Here is a 25,457-nt window from a genome sequence, read left to right as displayed (position 1 = left end):
AATCATAACAAACAGTCTCTCAGACCACAGTGCACTCGAGTTAGGACTCAGAATGCAGAAACTAACTCAGAACCGCACAGCTTCATGGAAACCGAACAACTTGCTCTTGAATGTTGACTGGATAAACAATGAAATGAAGGCAGAAATAAAGATGTTCTTCGAAACCAATGAGAACGAAGACACAACATACCAGAATCTCTGGGACACATTTAAAGCAGTCTCTAGAGGAAAATATATAGCAATGAGTGCCCACATGAGAAGAAAGGAGGGATCTAAAATTGACACCCTATCATCAAAATTGAAAGAGCTAGAGGAACAAGATCAAAAAAACTCAAAACCTAGCAGAAGACAGGAAATAACTAAGATCAGAGCAGAACTGAAGGAAATAGAGACACAAAAAACTCTTCAAAAAATCAATAAATCCAGGAGCTGGTTTTTTGAAAAGATCAACAAAATAGACAGACCACTAGCCAGATTAATAAAAAAGAAAAGAGAGAATAACCAAATTGATGCAATAAAAAACGATAAAGGTGATATCACCACAGATTCCACAGAAATCCAAACCATCATCAGAGATTATTACAAACAACTCTATGCACATAAACTAGTAAACCTGGAAGAAATGGATAAATTCCTGGACACCTGCAACCTCCCAAGCCTAAACCTGGAAGAAGCCAAAACCCTAAATAGACCAATAACATGGTCTGAAGTCGAGGCAGCAATAAAGAGCCTACCACCCAAAAAAAGCCCAGGTCCAGATGGGTTCACAGCTGAATTCTACCAGACATACAAGGAGGAGCTGATACCATTCCTTCTGAAACTATTCCAGACAATCCAAAAAGAGGGAATCCTTCCCAAATCATTTTACGAGACAAACATCATACTGATACCAAAACCCGGCAGAGACTCAACAAGAAAAGAAAATTTCAGGCCAATATCCATGATGAACATAGATGCAAAAATCTTCAATAAAATACTGGCAAACCGATTGCAACAGCATATCAAAAAGCTCATCCACCATGATCAAGTAGGATTCATCCCGGGTATGCAAGGCTGGTTCAACATACGCAAGTCCATAAACGTAATCCACCACATAAACAGAACCAAAGACAAAAACCACATGATTATCTCGATTGATGCAGAGAAGGCTTTTGACAAAATTCAACAACCCTTTATGCTAAAAACCCTCAATAAACTAGGTATTGACAAAACGTATCTCAAAACAATAAAAGCTATTTACGACAAACCAAAAGCCAATATCATACTGAATGGGCAAAAACTGGAAGCATTCCCTTTGAAATCTGGCACTAGACAAGGGTGCCCTCTCTCACCACTCCTATTCAATATAGTACTGGAAGTTCTAGCCAGAGCAATCAGGCAAGAAAAAGAAATAAAGGGTATCCAAATTGGAAAGGAGGAAATCAAATTGTCTCTATTTGCAGATGACATGATTGTATATCTGGAAGACCCCATCATCTCAGCCCAAAATCTCCTGAAACTGATAAACAACTTCAGCAAAGTCTCAGGATACAAAATCAACGTGCAAAAATCACAAGCATTCCTATACACCAGTAATAGACTTCAAGAGAGTCAAATCAAGAACGAACTGCCATTCACAATGGCTATAAAGAGAATAAAGTACCTAGGAATACAACTAACAAGGAACGTAAAGGACCTCTTCAAGGAGAATTACAAGCCATTGCTCAACGAAATAAGAGAGGATACAAACAGATGGAGAAACATTCCATGTTCATGGTTAGGAAGAATCAACATCGTGAAAATGGCCATACTGCCCAAAGTAATTTACAGATTCAACGCTATTCCCATCAAGCTACCAATGACCTTCTTCACAGAACTGGAAAAAAACACCTTAAACTTCATATGGAACCAAAAGAGAGCCCGCATAGCCAAGTCAATTCTAAGCAAAAAGAACAAAGCGGGAGGCATCACACTACCGGACTTCAAACTATACTACAAGGCTACAGTAATCAAAACAGCATGGTACTGGTACCAAAACAGAGATATAGACCAATGGAACAGAACAGAGGCCTCAGAGGAAATACAACATACCCACAACCATCTGATCTTCGACAAACCTGACAAAAATAAGCAATGGGGAAAGGATTCCCTGTTTAATAAATGGTGTTGGGAAAACTGGCTAGCCATGTGCAGAAAGCAGAAACAGGACCCCTTCCTGACACCTTACACCAAAATTAACTCCAGATGGATTAAAGACTTAAACATCAGACCTAATACCATAAAAACCTTAGAAGAAAATCTAGGCAAAACCATTCAGGACATAGGTGTAGGCAAGGACTTCATGACCAAAACGCCAAAAGCAATGGCAACAAAAGCCAAAATAGACAAATGGGACCTAATCAAACTCCACAGCTTCTGCACGGCAAAAGAAACAGTCAGTAGAGTGAATTGGCAACCAACAGAATGGGAAAAAATTTTTGCAGTCTACCCATCTGACAAGGGGCTGATATCCAGAATTTACAAAGAACTAAAGCAGATCTACAAGAAAAAAACAAACGAGCCCATTCAAAAATGGGCAAAGGATATGAACACATACTTTACAAAAGAAGATATACGGGAGGCCAACAAACATATGAAAAAATGCTCATCATCACTGGTCATCAGAGAAATGCAAATCAAAACCACATTGAGATACCATCTCACACCAGTTAGAATGGCGATCATTAAAAAATCGGGAAACAACAGATGCTGGAGAGGATGTGGAGAAATAGGAACACTTTTACACTGTTGGTGGGAATGTAAATTAATTTAACCATTGTGGAAGACAGTGTGGCGATTCCTCAAGGACCTAAAAATAGAAATCCCATTTGACCCAGCAATCCCATTACTGGGTATATATCCAAAGGATTATAAATCATTCTACTACAAGGACACATGCACACGAATGTTCATTGCAGCACTGTTTACAATAGCAAAGACCTGGAACCAACCCAAATGCCCAACGATGATAGACTGGATAGGGAAAATGTGGTACATATACACCATGGAATATTATGCAGCCATCAAAAACGATGAGTTCACGTCCTTTGTAGGGACATGGATGAACCTGGAAACCATTATTCTCAGCAAACTGACACAAGAGCAGAAAATCAAACACCGTATATTCTTGCTCGTAGGCGGGTGTTGAACAATGAGAACACATGGACACAGGGAGGGGAGCACTACACACTGGGGTCCATTGGGGGGAAATGGGGGAGGGGCGGGGGGGTGGGGAGAAATGACAGATACAGGTGAGGGGACGGAAGGATGCAAAGCACACTGCCATGTGTGTACCTATGCAACAATCTTGCATGTTCATCACATGTACCCCAAAACCTAAAATGCAATAAAAAAAAAAAGACTTAAAAAGAAAAATAAATAAAAATAATAAAAAAAAAAGAATTAGGGAATGTACAGTATACTCTATATCATCTTATGAGTTGTTCAACAGCAAACTAGCAACTAATATATGTTTCACATAAATATTATATTCAGAGACTAAAAGGGAAACTCATTCTCTTCCTTCTATTAATACAATTAAAAAATATAGTAAATAGATGCTATAATTGTTAAATGCCTTTTGTTGTTTGATAGTAATAGAAGACAGATAAAAGATAACACTTCAGTTCTATAATAATAAAGCAAAGTAACCTATAAGAGAAATGAAGCATAATGGCCCTTTTTCACTACTATAAAACATTCACTTTAAATAATCATGCTAGTGTACAAAATAACATTCATTTTTAGAAGAGTTAAATCAATTTGCATAAATATTTATATTACTTTATCAAATCTACAAAGTATTTCTAAGTTAACAACATTAATATGAACAAATCTTGCAAGGATATAACTTTTGGCAAAAGAGAGGTTGTAAGAGTTTTCTACAATGGCATTGTGAGTGACTACAACCAGTATAATTCTGCAGTTTCTTAACACTTTTAATAATTCAGCAACAGAATGTCTTACCGTTGGTGCTATATCTACCTGATGGTTACAAAGCTTTCTTTCAATGCTGATAACCCCTGTGGAAAGAAAATATTGTGAATATTTGGTTATTAAGCTTGTCCCCATTTTATGTTGAAAATATTTATGCCATTTTTTAAGAAAAACATTTATTATCACTCACAGAGCTTACAAGAAAAAAGTCTCACTTGGAAGGCAGGATCCTTTTAAGTTGTATCATGAATTCTTTAGTCAGAAACAGTTGGTGAGTTTAGCTACACTGACTCAAGGTTGGCTAAGCCATTTTTCCCATTTAAGTGATGTCTAGCAATAGCGCAAGATGTGTCCATACCCTGTTCTCAGCTCAGAAGTTACACCATTATCTGGGTTCTGCTGCTTTTCTTTCATGAAAGTTTTATTTCTCATTCAAAGAATGAAAATAAATCTATCTGAATTTTTCTTTGATCATCTGACTTCCTACTATAACATATTCTATTTACTCAATCACCATGAGTATCTGAAGAAAAAGTTTCCCTGATTCCCTCCTTTAAAATGATAACACAGATGGCTAATCTTGAAATACTCTTTTATCATGTGTGGATTTATCTTCTTGTTCCCAGTGTTCTCTACTGCATTTCTTTAAACAGCCTTTCAGGATGTGACACGGGGCATCTCACCTGTAAAGATGAGTCTAACTTAAGTTAAAAATGAACACAGGTGTGGGTCTTGTTTAATTCCTAATTTCTGTCCACCAGCAAACTAACACGTCAATTAGGATATTAACACAGTTTTGTTCAAATAATGGTAAAGGCTGTCATATGCAGGACTAGTCCAAGGTGTGAACTACAATGTCTGTTAACAGCAATTAGCAAAATTCCAGTTTAAATGTTAGTTCCTCTTGTACAAGCATGTGACTCATTTTTCTTAAAGTATGGTAAAGGGATTAAGTGAGAACAACACAATCACTTTCTATCACTTTGCAAGGGCATTTTCAAAATGAATTATGAAACATGAGTAAAGTAACATAGTTTTTCTCCAAGGGATCACAACTCCACACCAGCAAGGGAACAAAACTGGATGGAGAATGAATTTGATGAACTGATAGAAGTAGGCTTCAGAAGGTGGGTAATAAAATTCTCCGAGTTAAAGGAGTATGTTCTAACCCAAAGGTTAGATGAAATACTAATTAGAATAACCTGCGTAGAGAAGAATATAAACAACTTGATGGGGCTGAAAAACATAGCATGAGAACTTTGTGAAGCATAAACAAGTTCCAATAGTCGAATCAATCAAGCAGAAGAAAGGATATCAGAGATTGAAGCTCAACCCAATGAAACAAAGCCAGAAGGCAATATTAGAGAAAGAAAGAGTGAAAAGAAATGAACAAAGCCTCCAAGAAATAAGGGATTATGTGAAAAGACCAAATCTACATTTGACTGGTGTACCTGAAACTGATGAGGAGAATGAACCAAGTTGGAAAACACTCTTTAGGATATTATCCAGGAGAACTTCCCCAACCTAGCAAGGCAGGCCAACTTTCAAATTCAGGAAATAGAACACCACAAAGATATTCCTTGAGAAGAGCAACCCAAGACACATAATCATCAGATTCACCAGGGCTGAAATAAAGGAAAAAATGCTAAGGGCAGTGAGAGAGAAAGATTGGGTTACCCACAAAAGGAAGCCCCTTAGACTCACAGTGGATCTCTTGGCAGAAACCTTATAGGCCAGAAGAGAGTGGGGGCCAATATTCAACATCCTTAAAAAAAAGAATTTTTAACCCAGAATTTCATATCCAGCCAAACTAAATTTCATAAGTAAAGGAGAAATAAAATCCTTTAGGAACAAGCAACTGCTGAGAGATTTCGTCACTACCAGGCCTGCCTTACAAGAGCTCCTGAAGGAAGCACTAAACATGGAAAGGAACAATCAGTACCAGTCACTGCAAAAACATACCAAAATTGTAAAGACTATTGACACTATGAAGAAACTGCATCAACTAATGGGCAAAACAACTAGTTAGCATCAAAATGCCAGGATCAAATTCAAATATAACAATATTAACCTTAAATGTAAATGGGCTAAATGCTCCAATCAAAAGACACAGACTGGCAAACTGGATAAAGAGTCAAGAGCCATCAGTGCATGGTATTCAGGAGACCCACCTCATGTGCAAAGACACACATGGCTCAAAACAAAGAGATGGAGGAAGATTTGCAAGCAAATGGAGAGGAAAACAGAAAAAAAAGCAGGGGGTGCAATCCTAGTCTCTGATAAAACAGACTTTAAACCAAAAAAGATCAAAAGAGACAAAGAAGGGCATTACATAATGGTAAAGGGATTAATGCAACAAGAAGAACTAACAATCCTAAATATATATGCACCAAATACAGGAGCATCTAGATACATAAAGCAAGTTCTTAATGACCTACAAAGTGCTTAGACTCCTATACAACAATAGTGGAAGACTTTAACACCCCACTGTCAATATTAGACAGATCAATGAGACAGAAAATTAACAAGGATATCCAGGGCTTGAACTCAAATCTGGACCAAGCAGACCTAATAGACATCTACAGAACTCTATACCCAAAATCCACAGGATATACATTCTTCTCAGCACCACATTGGACTTATTCTAAAATTGACCACATAATTGGAAGTAAAACATGCCTTGGCAAATGGAAAAAAAAATCGGAAATCATAACAGTCTCTCAGACAACAATGCACCAGAATTAGAATTCAGGGTTAAGAAATTCACTCAAAACTGCACAATTGCATGGAAAATGAACAACCTGCTCCTGATGTCTACTGGATAAATAATGAAATGAAAGCAGAATTAAAGATGTTCTTCGAAATCAGTGAGAATGAAGACACAATGTACCAGAGTCTCTGGGATACATTTAAAGCAGTGTCTAGAGGGAAATTCATAGCAATAAATGCCCACAAGAGAAATGAGGAAAGATCTAAAATTGACACCCTAACATCAATATTGAAAGAACTAGAGGAGCAAGATCAAACAAATTCAAAAGCTAGCAGAAGACAAGAAATAACTAAGATCAGAGCAGAATTAATGGAGACAGAAACATAAAAAACACTTCAAAAAAATCAATAAATCCAAGAGCTTGTTTTTCAACAAAATAGACCACTATCCAGACTAATAAAGAAGACAGAAGAATCAAATAGATGCAATAATAAATGATAAAGGGGATATCACCACCAATCCCACAGAAAAACAAACTACAATCAAAGATTACTACAAACAACTCTATGCAAATAAACCAATAAATCTAGAATAAATGGATAAATTCCTGGAAACTTACACCCTCCCAAGACTAAACCAGGAAGAAGTTGAATCTCCGAATAGACCAATAACAAGGTCTGAAATTGAGGCAGCAATTAATAGCCTACCAACCAAAAAAAGTCCAGGACCAGATGGGTTAACAGTCAAATTCTACCAGAGGTACAAAGAGCTGGTACTATTTCTTCTGAAACTATTCCAAACAATACAAAAAAGAGGGAATCCTCCCTAACTCATTTTATGAGACCAACATCATCTTGATATCAAAACCTGGCAGAGACACAACTAAAAAAGAAAATTTTAGGCCAATATCCATGATAAACATTGATGTGAAAATCCTTAATAAAATACTGGCAAACTGAATTCAACAGCACATCAAAAAGCTTATCCATCACGATCAAGTTGGCTTCATCTCTGGGACGCAGGGCTGGTTCAACATACACAATTCTATAAATATAATCCATCACATAAACAGAACCAAAGACAAAAACTGCATGATTATCTCAATAGATGAAGAGAAGGCCTTTGATAAAATTCAACAGTGCTTTATGCTAAAAACTCTCAATTAACTGGGTATCGATGGAACATATCTTAAAATAATAAGAGCTATTTATGACAAACCCACAGCCAGTATCATACTGAATGGGCAAAAACTGGAAGCATTCTTTTTGAAAACTGGCACAAGACCAGGATGCCCCCTCTCACTACTCCTATTCAAAATAGTACTGGAAGTTCTGGCCAGGGCAAGCAGGCAAGAAAAAGAAATAAAGCGTATTCAATTAGGAAAAGAGAAAGTCAAATTGTCTCTATTAGCAGAGGACATGATTGTATATTTGGAAGACCCCATCGTCTTAGCCCAAAATCTCAAGCTGATAAGCAACTTCAGCAAAGTCTCAGGATACAAAATCAACGTGCAAAAATCACAAACATTCCTCTACACCAATAATTACCAAGGAATACAACTAATAAAGGATGTGAAGAACCTCTTCAAGGAGAACTACAAACCACTGCTCAAGGAAGTAAGAGAGGACACAAACAGTTGGAAAAACATTCCATGCTCATGGTTAGGAAGAATCAGTATTGTGAAAATGGCCATAATGCCCAAAGTAATTTATAGATTCAATACTATCCCTATCAAGCTACCATTTCTTCTGCACTGATGCTGCAGAAGAAAAGTCTGAAACGAGCAGAGGCTGATTGATGAGGTTTAAAGAAGGTAAGGTAGCTATTTCCATAACATTAAAGTGCAAAGTGTAGCAGTAAGTGATGTGTAGAAGCTGTAGCAAGTTATCCAGAAGATTTAGCTGAGATCACTCTTGAAGGTGGCAACTCTAAACCACAGATTTCCAATGGAGATGAAGCAGCTTTCTAATAGAAGATGATCTCCAGTACTTTCATCACCAGAGAAAAGAAGTCAAACCTGGCTTCAGAGCTTCAAAGGACAGACTGCTGGGTACAGTGGCTCATGTCTGTAATTCCAGTACGTTGGGAGGCCAAAGTGGGCAGATCACTCGAGGTCAGTAGTTCGAGACCAACCTGGCCAACATAGTGAAACTCCGTCTCTACTAAAAATACAAAAAGTATCCAGGTATGGTGGCATGTGCCTGTAATCCCAGCTACTTGAGAGGCTGAGGCAAGAGAACTGCTTAAACCCAGGATGTAGAGGTTACAATGAGCCAAGATTGCACCATTGCACTCCAGCCTGGGTGACAGAGTGAGACTTCATCTAAAAAAAAAAAAAAAAAAAAAAAGGACAGTCTGACTCTTTTGTTAGGGCTAAGGCAGCTAATGCCTTTAAGTCAATGCTCACTGACCATTCCAAATATCCTAGAGATCTTAAGAATTACACTACATCGGATCTTTTCAAGGAGAACTGCAAACCACTGCTCAAGGAAATCAGAGAGGACATAAACAAATGGAAAAACATTACATGCTTATGGAGAGGAAGAATCAGTATCATGAAAATGCCTATACTACCCAAAGTAATGTATGGATTCAATGCTATCCCCATCAAGCTACCATTGATATTCTTCACTGAATTAGAAAAAATTAGTTTAAATTTCATATGGAACCAAAAAAGAGCCCATATAGCCAAGACAATCCTAAGCAAAAAGAACAAAGCTGGAGGCATTGTGCTACCTGGATCAAACTATACTACAAGGCTACAGTAACCAAAACAGCATGGTATTGATGCTAAAACAGAAATATAAACCAATGGAACAGAACCGAGGCCTCAGAAGTAATGCCACACATCTACAACCATCTGATCTTTGACAAACCTGACAAAAACAAGCAATGGGGAGGCCAGGCACAGTGGCTCATGCTTGTAATCCTAGCACTTTGGAAGGCCAAGGTAGGCAGATCACCTGAGGTCAGGAGTTTGAGACCAGCCTGACCAACATGGAGAAACCCCATCTCAACTAAAAATGCAAAATTAGCTGGGCATGATGGTACATGCCTGTAATCCCAGTTACTTGGAAGGCTAAGGCAGGAGAATTGCTTGAACCTGGGAGGCGGAGGTTGTGGTGAGCCGAGATCGTGTCATTGCACTCCAGCCTGCACAATAAGAGCAAGACTCTGTTTCAAAGAAAAAAACAAAAAACAAAAAACAAGCAATGGGGAAAGGTTTCCCTATTTAATAAATGGTGTTGGGAAAACTGGCTAGCCATATGCAAAAAGCTGAAACTGAGTCCCTTCCTTACACCTTATACAAAAACTAACTCCAGACGGATTAAAGATTTAAACCTAAGACCTAACAGCATAAATGCCCTAGAAGAAAACCTAGGCAATGTCATTCAGGACACAGGCATGGGCAAGGACTTCATGACTAAAATGCCAAAAGCAATGGCAACAAAAGCCAAAATAGAAAGCCAAAATAGACAAACAGGATCTAATTAAACTAAAGAGATTCTGCACAGCAAAAGAAACTACCATTAGTGTAAACCGACAACCAACAGAATGGGAAAAAATATTTGCAATATATCCATCTGACAAAGGGCTAATATCCACAATCTACAAAGAACTTAAACAAATTTACAAGAACAAACAACCCCATCAAAAAGTGGACAAAGGATATGAACAGACACTTCTCAAAAGAAGACATTTATACAGCGAATAAAAATATTTTTTAAAAAAGCTTATCAGCACTGGTTATTAGAGAAATGCAAATCAAAATTACATTGAGATACCATCTCATGCCAGTTAGAATGGCAATCATTGAAAAATCAGGAGACAACAGATACCGAAGAGGATGTGAAGAAATAGGAATGCTTTAACACTGTTAGAGAAAATGTAAATCAGTTCAACCATTGTGGAAGACAGTGTGGTGATTCGCCAAGGAAATAGAAATAGAAATACTACTTGACCCAGGATTCCCATTACTGGGTGTACACCCAAAGGATTATAAATCATTCTATTATAAAGACACATGCACATGTATGTTTACTGGGGCATTGTTCACAGTAGCAAAGGCTTGGAACCAATCCAAATCCCCATTCACGATAGACTGGATAATGAAAATGTGGCACATATATACCATGGAATACTACGCAGTCATAAAAAAAGATGAGTTCATGTCCTTTGCAGGGACATGGATGAAGTTGGAAACCATCATTCTCAGCAAACTGACACAAGAACAGAAAACCAAACACCACATGCTCTCACTTACAAGTGAGTGTTGAAATGAGAACACATAGACACAGTGAGGGGAACATCACATACTGGGGACTGTCAGGGGATGGGGGGCTAGGGGAGGGATAGCATTAGGAGAAATACCTAATGTAGATGACGGGGTGATGGATGCACCAAACCACCATGGCATGTGTATACCTATGTAACAAACCTGCACATCTGTACAGGTATCCCAGAACTTAAAAGTATAATAAATTAAAAAATTTTTTTTCTTTGCCTTTGTCAGATTGGGTTAATTAGAAAGCCTTGTCTTTAAGCTCTTATGTCCTTTCTTCTACTTGTTTAATTCTATTGCTAAGACTTTCTGATATATTTTGCATTTTCCTAAGTGTGTCCTTCATTTCCAGAAGCTACTATCTCTTTCTCTGGAGATTTTTCCATCTATATCCTGTATCATTTAAAAAATTTCTTTAAGTTGGTATTCACCTTTCTCTGGTGTCTCCTTGAGTACCTCAATAATTGATCTTCAGAATTTTTTTTCTGGTAATTCAGAGACTTCTTGATTTGGATCCACTGCAGTTGACCTAGTGTGATCTTTTGGGGGTGTCAAATAACTTTGTTTTGTCATATTACCAGACTTGTTGTTCTGGCTCCATCTCATTTGGGTAGATTCTATCAGAGGGAAGATCTGGGGCCCAAGTGCTATTGTTCAGATTCTTTTGTCCCACGTGGTACCTCTGACGTGGTGCTCTCCCCATTTCCCTAAGGATGGGGCTTCCTGAGAGCTGAACTGCTGTGATCGTTATTTCTCTTCTCGGTCCAGCCACCCAGCAGAGCTATCAGGCTCTGTGTTGGCACTGGGGAGTGTCTGCAGAATCTGGTGATATGATCTGTCTTCAGGTCTCTCAGCCATGGACACCAGTACCTGCTCTGGTGGAGGTAGCACGGGAGTGAAGTGGATTCTATGACGGTCTTGGTAGTACTACTTAGTGTGCTGGTTTTGTGTTGGTTGGCCTCCAGCTGGAAGGTGGCTTTCAAGAGAACATCAGCTGTGGTAGAACAGGGAGGATACAAGCTTGCCCCAGAGTCACCTGGATAAGTATTCAGGTTTCTCAGGTGCAGGCTGGGCCACAGAGCTCCCAAGAGACTATCTCCTTTGTCTTCAGCTACCAGGGCAGGTAAAGACCATGGGAGGGGGTGGCAGGGCTTGCTGCAGCCACTGTGAGGGACAAAGGTATGGTTCTCAGGCTGATGGAGTTACTTTCCCAGGAGGATTATGGCTGCCTCTGCTGTGTCATATAGGTCACCAGAGAAGTCGGGAAAAGACAGGCCTCATCCAGCTCCCACAAAACCCAAAAGGCCAGTCTCATTCCCACTCTACTCCCCATAGTAATGAGTATATTTCCAGGCAGCCAGTGAACAGGGCTGAGGCCTTGCCCCAGGCTACAAGCCTCCCCTCTGAGAAAGCAAGCAGGGCTTTCAGGTTTTGTGCCTTCCGACCTGCTGTGGACTCCCAAATCTGCACTCCTCATTTGCCCCTTTCCTTGGATTCTGTCCAGGAAACTCTGCCTTCAGCTGAAATTGTTACAACCTTCAGCTAGAAGTTTCCTTCTCCTGTGGTCTTTCTGCAATTCCACTGGCAGGCCTCCCCAAGAACTCCAACAGACAAAGTCAGAAATGCAGGAACGGCTTCTATGAGGACCAAGAGCGCCCACAGGGCTCTTCCCACTGCTTATCTACCCCTATATTTCACTCGGCTGTCTAAAGTCATCTCAGCTGCAGGTAAGGTCAAATCCTTAAGGTTCCCCAGTGAGGACGTGTGTTCAGGGCAAACATTCCCTCCCTCACTCTGTAGGCACTCAGTTTTGCAGCTATCTCACGGAACCTGTAGCAGCAAGGCACTTCCTCTAACAGGTCTGGATTCTCTTGGCTTCTCTGGTATGTTCCTGCAGTAGTTCTTGGAGCAAAAGTTCACAATGTGATTCTCTGTGCACTGCTCTGTCTGTCCAGGTGGGAGCTGCAAGTTAGTCCTGTCTCCTATCTGCCATCTTGAGACAGCATCAATACAGTTTTAAGGCTAAATGCCCGGAAACAAGCTTGCATTGCTGAAGACTACTTCCCTTGCTAAGTTTTTCGTATCTGTAGCAGCCTATTATTTCTTCAAATATTTCTTCACCCATTTTTTTCTATTTTCCTTCTGTAATTCCAATTGCATGTTTGATCTGTTTCACATGGTCACAGAGATCTGACTCTTTCTTCTTCCCATGCCTCCTCTTTACCTTTGTTTCAATTTGGATAATCTGTATAATTTTTATTGTTTTGCCCTCCAGTTCAGTGGTCCTTTCTTTTAATGTGTCCTATCTGCTGTTAGGCCCATCTAATGAAGTTTTGTTTTATCTACGATACTCCCCAGGTCTAGACTATCCGTTCATTTATTTTTTAGGATTTACATTTCTTTTAAATGGAAATCCTGACTTCCATGAAATTCTCCATCTTTGCACTCCTTTTGCTCATGGTTCCACAAAAGTTATTAACATATATGTAACAGATATTTTAAAATGCTTGCCTGTTAATTCCAACATTTTGATTATCTGTGGAATTCCTTTTATTCATTGTTCTTTTTCTTGATTATGGGTCACCTAATGCTGCTAATTTACATGCCTCAGAATTTGATGATAGGTTAGAACTGCTAGACATATAATCAGTAGACTGAAATAGAAAATATCTTTCCTCAGAAAAGGCTCACCATGTCCTTTTCCAGAAAGCTAGGGTAAGGGGTAGATCTCCTTTCAAATCAGGAGTTGGCTTGGGTTGGGACTGGGCTGTTGCTTTAGTTAATTTCAATACACCTTAATTATTATAACTATCCCCAAAATGAGATGAGTTATTCCTTCGAGGGAGACTCTGGGAATTAAACTTCTGAGATTACGGGAACTCTCTCTGCCTTACTCCCAGTTTCCTGTCACTGCTTAAGCTGCAAAAGCCCTCTTGGGGAGAACTGATAGGTGGAGAGGACTGACTGACATTTGGGATCTTTCAGATTACAATCTATCATGCCAGTCCACATAATCCTTAGAAGTTCAGCTAATCTCTCCTTGTCTCAGCAGTAACTCTGCCTGTAGATGGCTTGCTCCTCTGCTTGCCTGGTTTCTATCTCAATAAATGTTCCCCTGTATCAAAGTGACTGCTTGTCTTTACTCCTTTATGCAGTAGGGTTAATTTCTTTTTGCAATTTATTTTATTTAGAATTCTCTGTCACCACATCTCTTTGATAGCTTTTTAGTTTATGTGAGGTCTTGTCAATAGTATGGTAAGAATGATGATCATTACAATGCACATACTGATTAGAAGCAAAACTCCACTTCCATTTAGTTATACTGTTGCTTTTTAAAATTTTCTTATTTTTGATCCATTTCAGTGTATACTCCTTTTTTTCTTTGCCTGTTGATCTTAAATTTATTTTCAGTTTTACCAATACTTAAATCTTCTATTAGTTACCTTCTGGTATTTATCCAAGTAAATTTACATCTAAATCTCTCTCCAACCAAGATACTATACTTACCATTATCTCCTTGTTCCACATCAAGATTAAACTTTTAGAAGGCTTCTATTTCTCTATTCTTTTTCTATAGTTAAGTTTGAAGAGATAAAAATGCATGGGAATTTGTAGAAGTGCTAAGTGTGAATTTATGAAACAAAATGATTTAGTGTAAGAAAAAACCTAATCTTTTCCTCTATGCCTAACAGAAAAAGCTAATGTTTTCCCTTGAGATTTCTGTTTCATTCAGTTGTCATTTGGTTAGAGTATTCTCTAAATCTTTGTATATCCAAATATGCCTTCCTTTGGATAGGAAACCCTTTATCTTGGTTGTATGTTATTCCACTACCAGCCAGCTTCTAGTCTTTTAGATATGTCATAAGTGTTCACTGATTGTCTTTCCTATGTAAACAACCTGTTCCTCCTATACAGAAGCTTGTGATACTTTTCCTTTAAATAGGAAATTCAGGAATTTCACCAGAGTATGACTGAGTGCCTTTGTTATTATTAATCTTTTCCTGGGACTTGATAAAGCCTTTGACCCACAGGGTCTTATCATCTGCTCAGGGAAATTTTATCCTATTGTTTAATTTTACAGCTCACCTTTACCTTCACAGCTTTTATGTTTGTGATAATCTGCAATTAATCTTCTAGGTGAACATCCTTTCTACTCGAAAGATTTTACCGTTTGAAATCATATAGTTTAGTTTCTTTCTAGAGATCTACAAAGACTAAGACAAGAAGGTGGGCAAAACCTGGAGTGTATATCAGAATAAAGTTTTCCTGGGATCTCCATGCCAGTATGTCAAGGTAAAGGGTCAGGATGGGAGGACTTTGTTCTACTCATTGTTGAGCAAGGATCTGTGCAGAGTAAGCAGTCTTTTTCCAAAGGTTTGAGTAGAAAATTAAGTTTTCAGAGTTCATTGAGGGCTTTCAGCCAACAGAAGCTGTAAATCTCCTTGGAAATGGGCAATATTGGTTAGCTTAATGTTTGTAGTACATTAAGGGCCTCGAAGATCCTATGAACCATGCCAGTATGTCAAGGTTCATAGGCTCTTCCAGGCCCTTAATGTACTACAAACCTAAGATTTAGTAATTTTAATAACCCTAAAAAGGTTATTAAATAATAATAACCCTAAAAAGGGTCTATATTCCTCGAAGAACTGGCTTCTGGATGAATTGGTATTCAGTCCCAGTCACTGGGAAGTGGTTGTAACTTGCAACTAATGAGACTTGAGAAGAGAAGGTTACTCCTGTGCCCCAGCAGAGGGGTATCATGGGCAGGTTTGTTTTTGCCACAACTCAGACTTCCATCAGTATACCTGGGGCAACAGACCATGAAGAGGCAAAGAAAATAACTTTCTTAAAGAGCTTCAGTAACTGAAGAAGATGAAATAAACTAGAACTGGTAGTGACACTGATGACAATGAAATAATTAGAGTCTTTTGAATTAAAACAAAACAAACAAAAAACAACTATTAAGACTTCTTGCCAGGTGCACTGAGTGGCTCATGCCTGTATTTCTAGCACTTCGGGAGGCTGAGGCAGGAGAATTGCTTGAGAGCAAGAGTTTGAGACTAGCCCTGGCAACATAGCAAGACTCTGTCTCTACGAAGGGGGAAAAAAATTAGCTGGATGTGGGTATGCATGTGTAGTTCCAGCTACTTGGGAGGATTGCTTGAGTTGAGCCTGGGAGGTCAAGGCTGCAGTGAGCCATGGTTGCACCACTGCACTCCAGCCCAGGTGACAGGGTGAGACTGTCACATAGACACATACACACAAAATAAGTGTAAGTTAATTACTAAACAACAAGATAACCCCATTTTAAAAGAAGGAAACAGTGGCTTTCAGAAAGTAAATTAGAAGGCAGGTAACGTTCCTAAGGTCATATAACTAAAAGCAGCAGTACCTGGACTAAAACCCACACCTCTAAGCCACAAACTCTCCAGATCCATTTATATATTTGTTTAGCCCCTGTGGTTGGGACCTGATTTTATTCATCTTCATATCCACAGTGCCTAACCCAAATGCTTAAAATATAGAAGGTATTCAATGGTTGACTCAAATATTAACTGAATGAATCTATTTTCCTATGCCACATTCACCAGATTCATATGCTATAATGCGTAAGTGTAGTAGTCATCAGAATGCCTCAGTTAATGTACTAGGACTGTTTTAAAAAATGTTAATTTACCCATTGGTAATATTCCTAAACTTACTGCAAAACTGAAATGTATTACAGTCATATGCTGAGTAATGATGTTTTAGTCAATGACAGATTGCATGTACAATTGGAGGGGTCCCATAAGATTATAATATTGTATTTTGCTGTACCTTTCTATGTTTAGATACACAGTTATTTACCATTGTGTTACAACTGTCTACAGCATTAGGTATGGCCATATGCTGTACAGGTTTATAGCCTAGGAACAGCTGGCCATACCATATAGCTTAGGTGTAGTAGGCTATACCATTTAGGTTTGTGTAAGTACACTCTACGATGTTTGCATAATGACAAAATCAGCTATTAATTTCTTAGAATGTTTCCCCACTGTTAAGTGATGCATGACTAAAACATTTCCCTAATTTCCCATATAGTAACACAATCTAGAGAAGATAATAAAAGAAACTTTATGTTTCTTGGGAGATATTTTTAGTATTTTATTTTGTAGAAAATCAGATCATGACATTTCACCCCATTGTACCTAATTTGAACAGCTGAAGCATACTTTTTTGAGTTTTCCTAAACCCTACCAACCTTTAACTCAGGGCTATGGTCAAAGAAAGAATAACAAAGACAAACAGATATGCTGCAAAACAAAAACAGGCAGGAATATGTGCCAAGTTTTAAAGACAGAACATATATCCAGCAATCTTATGTATCATTACTAAATGGTTACAAGCTACTCGCTAAGCACAAGGCACTGTTCTGGGAACAGGAAGAGCTCTAACTTCCCTTTCATGACATCTTATGAGTTTTGTTTTGGGCAATATGATACCTATGCATTCTATGTCAGTTCTGGCAGTCCCCATGGATCTTTCTGGATAGAACAGAGGCAGAATTATGCTTTATCGGGGTCTATGAAAACATGAAATTTATTATATTCCAGTAGGATACAGTTATAGAAGGCAGAGATATTTTCTTCTAGTTTAATGTAAGTTATCTGTACTGAGACTGCAAGCCTTTCTTAAGAATTAGAAAAGAAGATAAACTATGTTTTGAAGATAATGTAATTTTATATCTAGAAAGTCCAAAAGAATCAATGCTAAAATTGACACAATCAGTACCAGAGCTAATAAAATAAATCAGAAAGTTAGAATAATATAAATTTAATATACAAAAATCAATTTCTCTTACATAGTCAAACAAATTTGAAGATATAATAAACAATATTTCACTTATAAGGGCAATGTAAATGATAAAATATATGAATAAGTACAAGAAAAAATATGTAAAACAGTATGAAGAACACCTTAAAATACTTCTGAAAAACACAAAAGTACAGGTGTTCCTTGACTTACCATGGTCTGATTTAACAAGTTTTCAACTTTACCACAGTTTGAAAGTAACGTGCTCTCAGTGGAAAGCACACTTTGAGTACCCATACAACTACTTCGACTACTCCATTTTTCACATTCAGTGGAATATTCACTAAATTACATGAGATGTTCAACACTTTATTATAAAATAGGCTTTGTCTTAGATGATGTGGCCTAACTGTAGGCTAATGTATGTGTTCTGAGCATGTTTAACGAAGGCTAGGCTAAAGTATGATGTTTGGTAGGTCTGGATGCTTTTCTGACATATTTTGGGTTTACTGAGATATAAGTCTATTGTAAGTTGAGGAGTATCTATAGTCTGGAACAAATGGAACACCCTATGCTGTGTACCACAACAATGTAGCATCATAAATGTTAGCTCTTCCCAAGAAAATATATGAATTTAATATGATTTTAATTTTTAAAATTTTTTCCCAGCACTAGACAAGTTGATTCTAAAAATCATATAGAAGAACATCCAAGAATATCTTAAAAAAATCCTGAGGGGCAAAAAAAGCAACCATTGGAAATAAACACTAGTCAATACTATTATATATCATTAAAAGCCTCTGTAACTAAAATAATACAGTATTAACAGATAAGTAGCCATGCAGACCAGCAGAATAGATTAAAATATTTAAAAAAAGATGCAAGTACATATGGTATATGAAGAAGAAGAGATATTTTCAAATACATGTTGTTGGGACAATTTGTTGGGGACAAGTGGACAGACAGCTTGAAATATACATTGAATCCATACTTTGCAACATTTGTACTGCAAGGTCAAAAGCCAAATGACAAAGTGGGAAAAATATTTGCAGCCTTTATTGTTGATAATATGTCAATTATGTCAAAAATAATGTATCTATTATGTCGAACAAAAGCATACAAATATATAATAAAGATAACTGGGAACAGCAATATAAACTTGCTGATTTTATAAAAATTTATTTTCGAGTTGTGTTCACTGAAAGGATTTAGAAGCAATGATTCCCCAATAGCAGTGAGTGTACTTAGTCCCAGATTTTAGTTTCTAATTGCATTATCTATTCACAATACCAGAGTTCCTTGGAGAAAAGACTGATTCCAGCTCTGGGCAAGGATAGCAGAAGATGAACCTAGGACATCATAAGCACAGAAGTGCTCAACGGCTGATTCATATCAAAGGATATAAGAGCAGGAATGAATGGGTTATCCTTTGCCAAATTAGGGAACAATTTGAGCCACACAAAAAAAATGTTAGAAAAGTTGTACAACAAATTGAATGAAAAAACCTACAGTACTCATATAGAAAGACAGGAATGAGGGGGAAAAAAAAAGAAAACACTCGACTGAAGAACACCAGCCAATAAATGTAAAGGTGATGACAGCACTAGAAAACACCATTTTGTATCCTCCACCCACTATAATAATTAATTCAGGCCAGGATCATCCATGGACACTGAAACCAGTAAGTAGGCTAAGCCCATAAGGAACACATAAAGAACAAAGGAAGATTGGGAACAAGATATTTACATGGCCTTAAAGCAGGCGTCCCCAAACCATGGCCCGCGGGCCGCATGCAGCCCCCTGAGGCCATTTATCTGCCCGCACCACCCTCCACCCCACCCCGCCGCACTTCAGGAAGGGGCACCGGAGCACCTCTTTCGTTGGTGGTCAGTGAGAGGAGCAGAGAGCACAGTATGTGGCGGCCCTCCAACGGTCTGAGGGACAGTGAACTGGCCCTCTGTGTAAAAAGTTTGGGGACGCCTGCCTTAAAGTATCATTCCACAGATTACTCAACAATTACAAAGAAAAAATTTAATTTTTACAATGAAGAGATCTGGTGTTCACCACCTTAATTAAGGACTACACTTGACAACACCAAAAGTGGGACAAGCTGACATGATATGCACCTGATATAATGCAAAAAAGTGCAAATCGTTTACACGTACTTTTTAGATTTTTTAAATAGTATTTTTGCAAAAAAAGTTTAGCCTGAATATAATCAGGATGAAATAAATTCAAAACGTTGGACATTTTAAAAGACAGTTGGTCCAGTCAGACTCTTTAAAAAGTCAATGTCATAGCAACCAAAAAAAAAAAAAAAGATTCTAGATTAACTGAAATCAAATGACATTAAAATGACATGACAAGCAATTTAAGTATGAATCAGGACTGGAAGCTGAATAAAATAAGCAAGTAAACAAAAACTGCTTAAAACATTTTGATACAATTAGGGATATCTGAATACAAACTATTAGATGAGAATCTTTGCTATTTTTCTTAGGTATGATAATGGTACTGTGGTTATACAGTAAAATATCCTTCCTGGAAGGAAAGGATAGAAAGGAAAGGATTGGAAAGGAAGAAGCAAATGCAAATTTAGGGGTTTTATTTTACATTTTGCCAAATTTTTATGGTTTAAAAAGAATTTCAAAATAAAGTTGAGGAATAATAGGCCCTGAATAGACATTTATTTAATTATCTGATAGTATGCAAACTGAATCTTCAACAGTTTTGCCTGAATAGACAATTAATTATCTTACAGTAAGCAACCGAATTTTGAACAGTTGTTGAACACTGTAAAATCTTCCATATAAGCAGAGTAATCTGGTTTTGAGTTGATTGATTGATTGATAGATACAGGGTCTTGCTTGGTTGCCTCAGATGGAGTGCAGTGGCATAATCATGGCTCATTACAGCCTTCATCTCCTGGGCTTAAGTGATCCTCCTACCTTAGCCACAAAAGTAGTAGGACTACAAGCATGTACTGCCATACTCAGATAATTTTTAAATTTTTTTTGTAGTAACAGGTCTCACTATGTTGCCCAGGCTTGTCTTCAACTACTGGCCTCAAGCAATCTTCCTGCCTCAACGTGACAAAGTACTAGGCACATGAACCACTGAGCCCAGCCTGAGTTCCGATTTTAAAAATGTCTCAGCATTATTAAAAACAACTAGAACACAAATAAAGCACTCCTTCTCCAACTCTGGATTTATCAGATCACCTTCCTAAAAATAAGAGAAAGCTAAAAATTAATGCATAAATATATTTATGTTCTACATGTTGATTACTCAATAAATTTACTATGTTTATTGAAAAATAGTAATTTTGGGGAAAATTACTGTCCCAAATCAGCAGTATGAGTTATTTATAATTCTCCATGATTAGTATTTGCTCCTTTACAACTAGAAAAAAACATATTTCAAGGGATAATTTATTAGTATAATATGTCCTGACTCTGGGGCCATTCTGCATTTATTAGAAGACTGGCTCTGACAATTGCCAGATATGTACTCTCTGGGAAGACCTCCCTGGGCTATGCCAGTCTTTAATAATCTGTATTATTTATTCCCAAATATTCATAAAAAATAAAATTCACTGATAAAATAAATACATAAAGTTAGCAGAGATTTATCAGACTTCTAAACTAATGCCCAAATAATTTAATTGTGCTAAACAATAATCAGTCAAATACAACTATACTAATTTCTACCTAAAAACCATAAAGAGTTGCCTACAATTTTTAGTATTTGATAAATTTCCTCAGTAAACTCTAATATGGATTGAAGTCTGTTCAAATCATAGACTTTGTGACATGCTCTATATATCCTGAGGCCAGTAGTGTGTGTTCCTAATAAAGTTTATCACATATTTATTACACTGGCAAGGCCAACACACTTTAATTTTATGTGTTTGATCCTTAAAATATAATTCAATATCAGTCTTTAACATTAATATTATTTTAATAATGTTATAGATTGAAAATAGATTAACAATAGATTAACATATAGATTTAACATGTTATGCACTGAAAATCAAAAGTATAAATATAACAAGGATAAGAAAGGTAAATTTATAATTTTTGTATTTCCTTTTTACTCAGCTTTGTTATTACAATGAAGAATTAAAAAAAAAAAAAAAAAAAGACAACACCAAAAGAAGCTTCTTGTATTTTCTTGTTTCTTCCATTTTTTCCTTACTGTCTTTTTGGGTAACAAACATCCAAGCTATCCACCTTACAGTCACCCCTAATAGTTCTTAGTTTCTTTTTGCTAAATAGCCTCTTCTAGCTTATCTCACTAACTCCCGTGGGCTCAAATACCACACATATACCAGTGACTCCTTCATCTATACCTATAGGCTAAGCTTGTATTCCAAAACTGTGTAGTTCCTAGCACAGAGCTTGACTCACAGAATATTTAATAAATGAGGTTCAAATGAATGAGCAAGCTATGAGATACCGTGTTTCAGAAACACCAGAATATCTCACGGGTATTTCAAACTCAAAATATCCAAAATACAATTCATGATCTTCCTCCCAATATTCTTATATTTCCCTATTTTCATTTATGGATTGCTACCCAGTCATTCACCTAAATAAGAAGCCTCGAGCACCCTCAAATTCTACTTGTCTTTCTTCCCTCACAATCTAGACCTCCGTGTTAATGATTCAACATCTCCACTCTCTTACTTCAACCCCCTTCTCCTATCTCAATTATTAAATGACTTTTTAACTGACCTTCCTAGCTGGAATGCCCTCACATCTTTTATGATTCATCTTACAATTAGTTCACATACTGTCTTCTCTATGGGGCCTTACTATCCTCTCCAACACAAAACTTGTCACTACATCATCTGCCTTCTCTAGTACATTTTGTTCATTCCTCTTACAGCAAATATCAAACTATGCAATCCCATCTACCTACCTTTTAAAAAATAGGTCTCCAGGGAATACTAGCGGTGCTAGGGATGGGGTGGAGTTCTGCACTTCATTTCTATAAGGTTCTATACAATCTGGGCCTGCTGCTACCTCTCTGGACTTACTGTCTTCTACTCTCCTCCTTTGTTGCTCCAATCTAGATATACTGACCTCTTTGCCGTTCAAAATACATACCAAGTACATTTCTGTCTCAGGATCTTGGTTGGGGATGCTATTCTCCCAGACAATACGGTTTTCTTTCTTTAAAATTTTGCTTAATTGTCAGCCACTTTGTGAAGCTTTCCTTGACCACCCCATTTAAACAGCAACCTAACCCTACTGTTCAGGTCAACTCCCTTCCCTGCTTTGCCATTATTCTGTTTTTATTTAACAGCCTTCTGTATCCGTGGGGTTCTGCATTCATGGATTCAACCAACCATGAACTGAAACCATTCAGAAAAGAAATGCATCTTGTACTGAACACATAGACATTTTTCTTGTCATTATTCCCTAAACAATACAAGACAACAACTATTTGTATAGCATTTACATTGTATTTATTTGTATAGCATTTACATTGCATTAGGTATTATAAGTAATCTAGAGATAATTTAAAAGTATATAGTGGGATGTACATAGGTTAATATCCAAATACTATCCATTTTATATCAGGGACTTGAGAATCCAAGGACCTTGCTCTAAAAAGGGTCCTGAAACCAATTCCCCAGATGGGAATAACCAGACTATGTTTGCTTAATGTCACGATCCACTAGAAGATAAGCTACACAACGATGTGAATTTTTACCAATTTTGTTCACTGATACATTTAGAGCACCTATAAAAGTGCCTGGGACAACGTAAGTATGCATTGGGTACTTACTGAATGTATGAATGATCTTGCATTCCCGGTACCTGCATGTGTACAAATTAAACATCTTTTTAAGTAAAATAAAACCAACCCCATCCCCTAAAAAAAGTACAAAGTTAAAACAAGAAGGGATTTAGTGACGGAAAACATTTTTTGGCCTATTACACTGGTACGGTATTGAGAATGTGAGACGCTATGAACCAATTTTTTCAGGTCTTTTCATAAAAGAGACATTTTAAATTCTAGGGAAAACTTTTAAACTTTGAACATAAGCATGATGATTTAGAGAAAGTTTTTCATACTCAAAGCAAAGACAATTCAATTAAAAAAAGCTTATTATGCTATTAATTTTTTCCTATAGTTCAGTGAACATTAAGTACATTAATTTGCCTGTTATATGTGCATTTATAACTGCCTTTTTCATTAGCTTTTAAAGTGTTTTGCTTTCAACTCTTCATTAAATCTTCACTTTAAAATCAGACTCAAAAGACTGAGATGACATTATGTCTCATAACGTCACTATCAAAGGGAAGAAAAAGACGGAGGAGAGGGCTTCTACAAAAAACAGGCTTCACTGATTCTGAGCTGGCAAAAAAAAACCCCCAAAAAACCTGTTCACGTCCTACATTTCTCAGACAAATTTAACAGCAATGAGATGTAAAAGACTTGATTCCTTTTTTTAAAAAGTGGCAAGGATATACAGTAACATATATACAGCTGGGTGCAGTGGCTCACACCTGTAATCCCAGCATTTTGGGAGGCTGAGGTGGGCAGACTACGAGGTCCGGAGTTCGAGACCAGCCTGGCCAATATGGTGAAACCCTGTCTCTACTAACAATACAAAAAAATTAGCCGGGCGTGTTGGTACATGCCTGTAATCCCAGCTACTCGGGAGGCTAAGGCAGGAGAACGGATTGAACCTGGGAGGCAGAAGTTGCAGTGAGCTGAGATTTCGCCACTGCACTTCAGCGTGGACAACAGAGTGAGACTCCGTCTCAAAAATAAAACAAACAAAGAAAAAAACCATATACATACACGCACACCCACATTGACATTAATATGAAATAAACTGGAGTCTTTTATAAGTATAAACTCACTTATTCTCAGAATACTATCCTTGGGAGGCAGATGTGAAGCAAGCATACTAATAAGGTCATTAGATGACTTGTGACATGTGAGCCTTACAAAAGGCCAGCCACAAAATCCAGATTCCTAGTTCTAAGCTATCATTTAGAGAACTCCTAAATAGATGATATTGTTGTATATTGCATGGGCAATATAAACTTCTACACAGGGCCATAAAACTAAGTGAACTTTATAAGGATGATACATTTAATCAGATTTACTCCCCACTCTGTGCTGCCAGTGTTTTATATGAATGACCTGTTGAATTTACCATCATCATACTGTACTACTTCTTTGCCTGCTGGACTCCCTAAAATGACTGGAAAGCCTCTGAGAGCTTTCATCTTCCATTTCTTGCATTGTTTGGCAGAGTTTCTGTCACACAGTAGGCTCTCCATAAACAATGCTTGATGAACTGCTTCAATTAATTTTTTAAAATATTAAATGTTTTTATTTTTTAAACTGAATAATAATTTTCATTAGAGTACTTCTATTAAAATATAGTATTTCTGGTTCTTTTAAAAAAACAGGAATGGAAACGAGTCAGAAATCATTCTTAACTTTTATTCCTTATGAATTACAATTGAATGTTTTCTTAGAGAAAGTTGAGGAAAAAAATAAATTGTCAGAAATAAGAATAATGTTCCACTTTTTACTTATTAACCATTTATAATACAAAACACTCTTACATTATTTTAAAAAAATGACCAGTCACACATATAGTCATTTGTCACTTTCCATATTTCTCAATCACTTTGCTCTCACACTGGTAGGCAAGTTGCTGACTAAGAACAACACAGTGATTCTTTA

At 37.3% G+C, this 25,457-nt stretch overlaps 1 protein-coding gene across 13 annotated transcripts in view; it reads right to left on the bottom strand.

Annotated features, from left to right (window-relative positions):
* The window catches only part of AHI1 (Abelson helper integration site 1), a 226,017-nt gene that overhangs the window by 84,892 nt on the left and 115,668 nt on the right, over positions 1-25,457 (bottom strand). For 10 of the 13 annotated variants that reach the window (XR_012517180.1, XM_074397418.1, XM_074397419.1 and 7 more), the window contains one exon: positions 3,985-4,040. Coding sequence is in view for 12 of the 13 variants with exons in the window: in XM_074397418.1 (XP_074253519.1) it covers positions 3,985-4,040 (56 nt within the window). In the remaining variant the exon portion in view is untranslated. Of the gene's footprint in view, positions 1-3,290; positions 3,355-3,984; positions 4,041-15,499; positions 23,567-25,457 lie in introns of those variants that run through there. The other 3 variants (XM_074397425.1, XM_074397424.1, XM_074397423.1) reach the window with 3 other exon arrangements.

The sequence above is a fragment of the Saimiri boliviensis genome, chromosome 4, assembly GCF_048565385.1.
Source record: "Saimiri boliviensis isolate mSaiBol1 chromosome 4, mSaiBol1.pri, whole genome shotgun sequence".
Lineage (NCBI taxonomy): Eukaryota > Metazoa > Chordata > Mammalia > Primates > Cebidae > Saimiri > Saimiri boliviensis.
The sequence above is the reverse complement of the archived record's forward strand: the minus strand, read 5'-3'. Positions and strand labels throughout refer to the sequence as shown.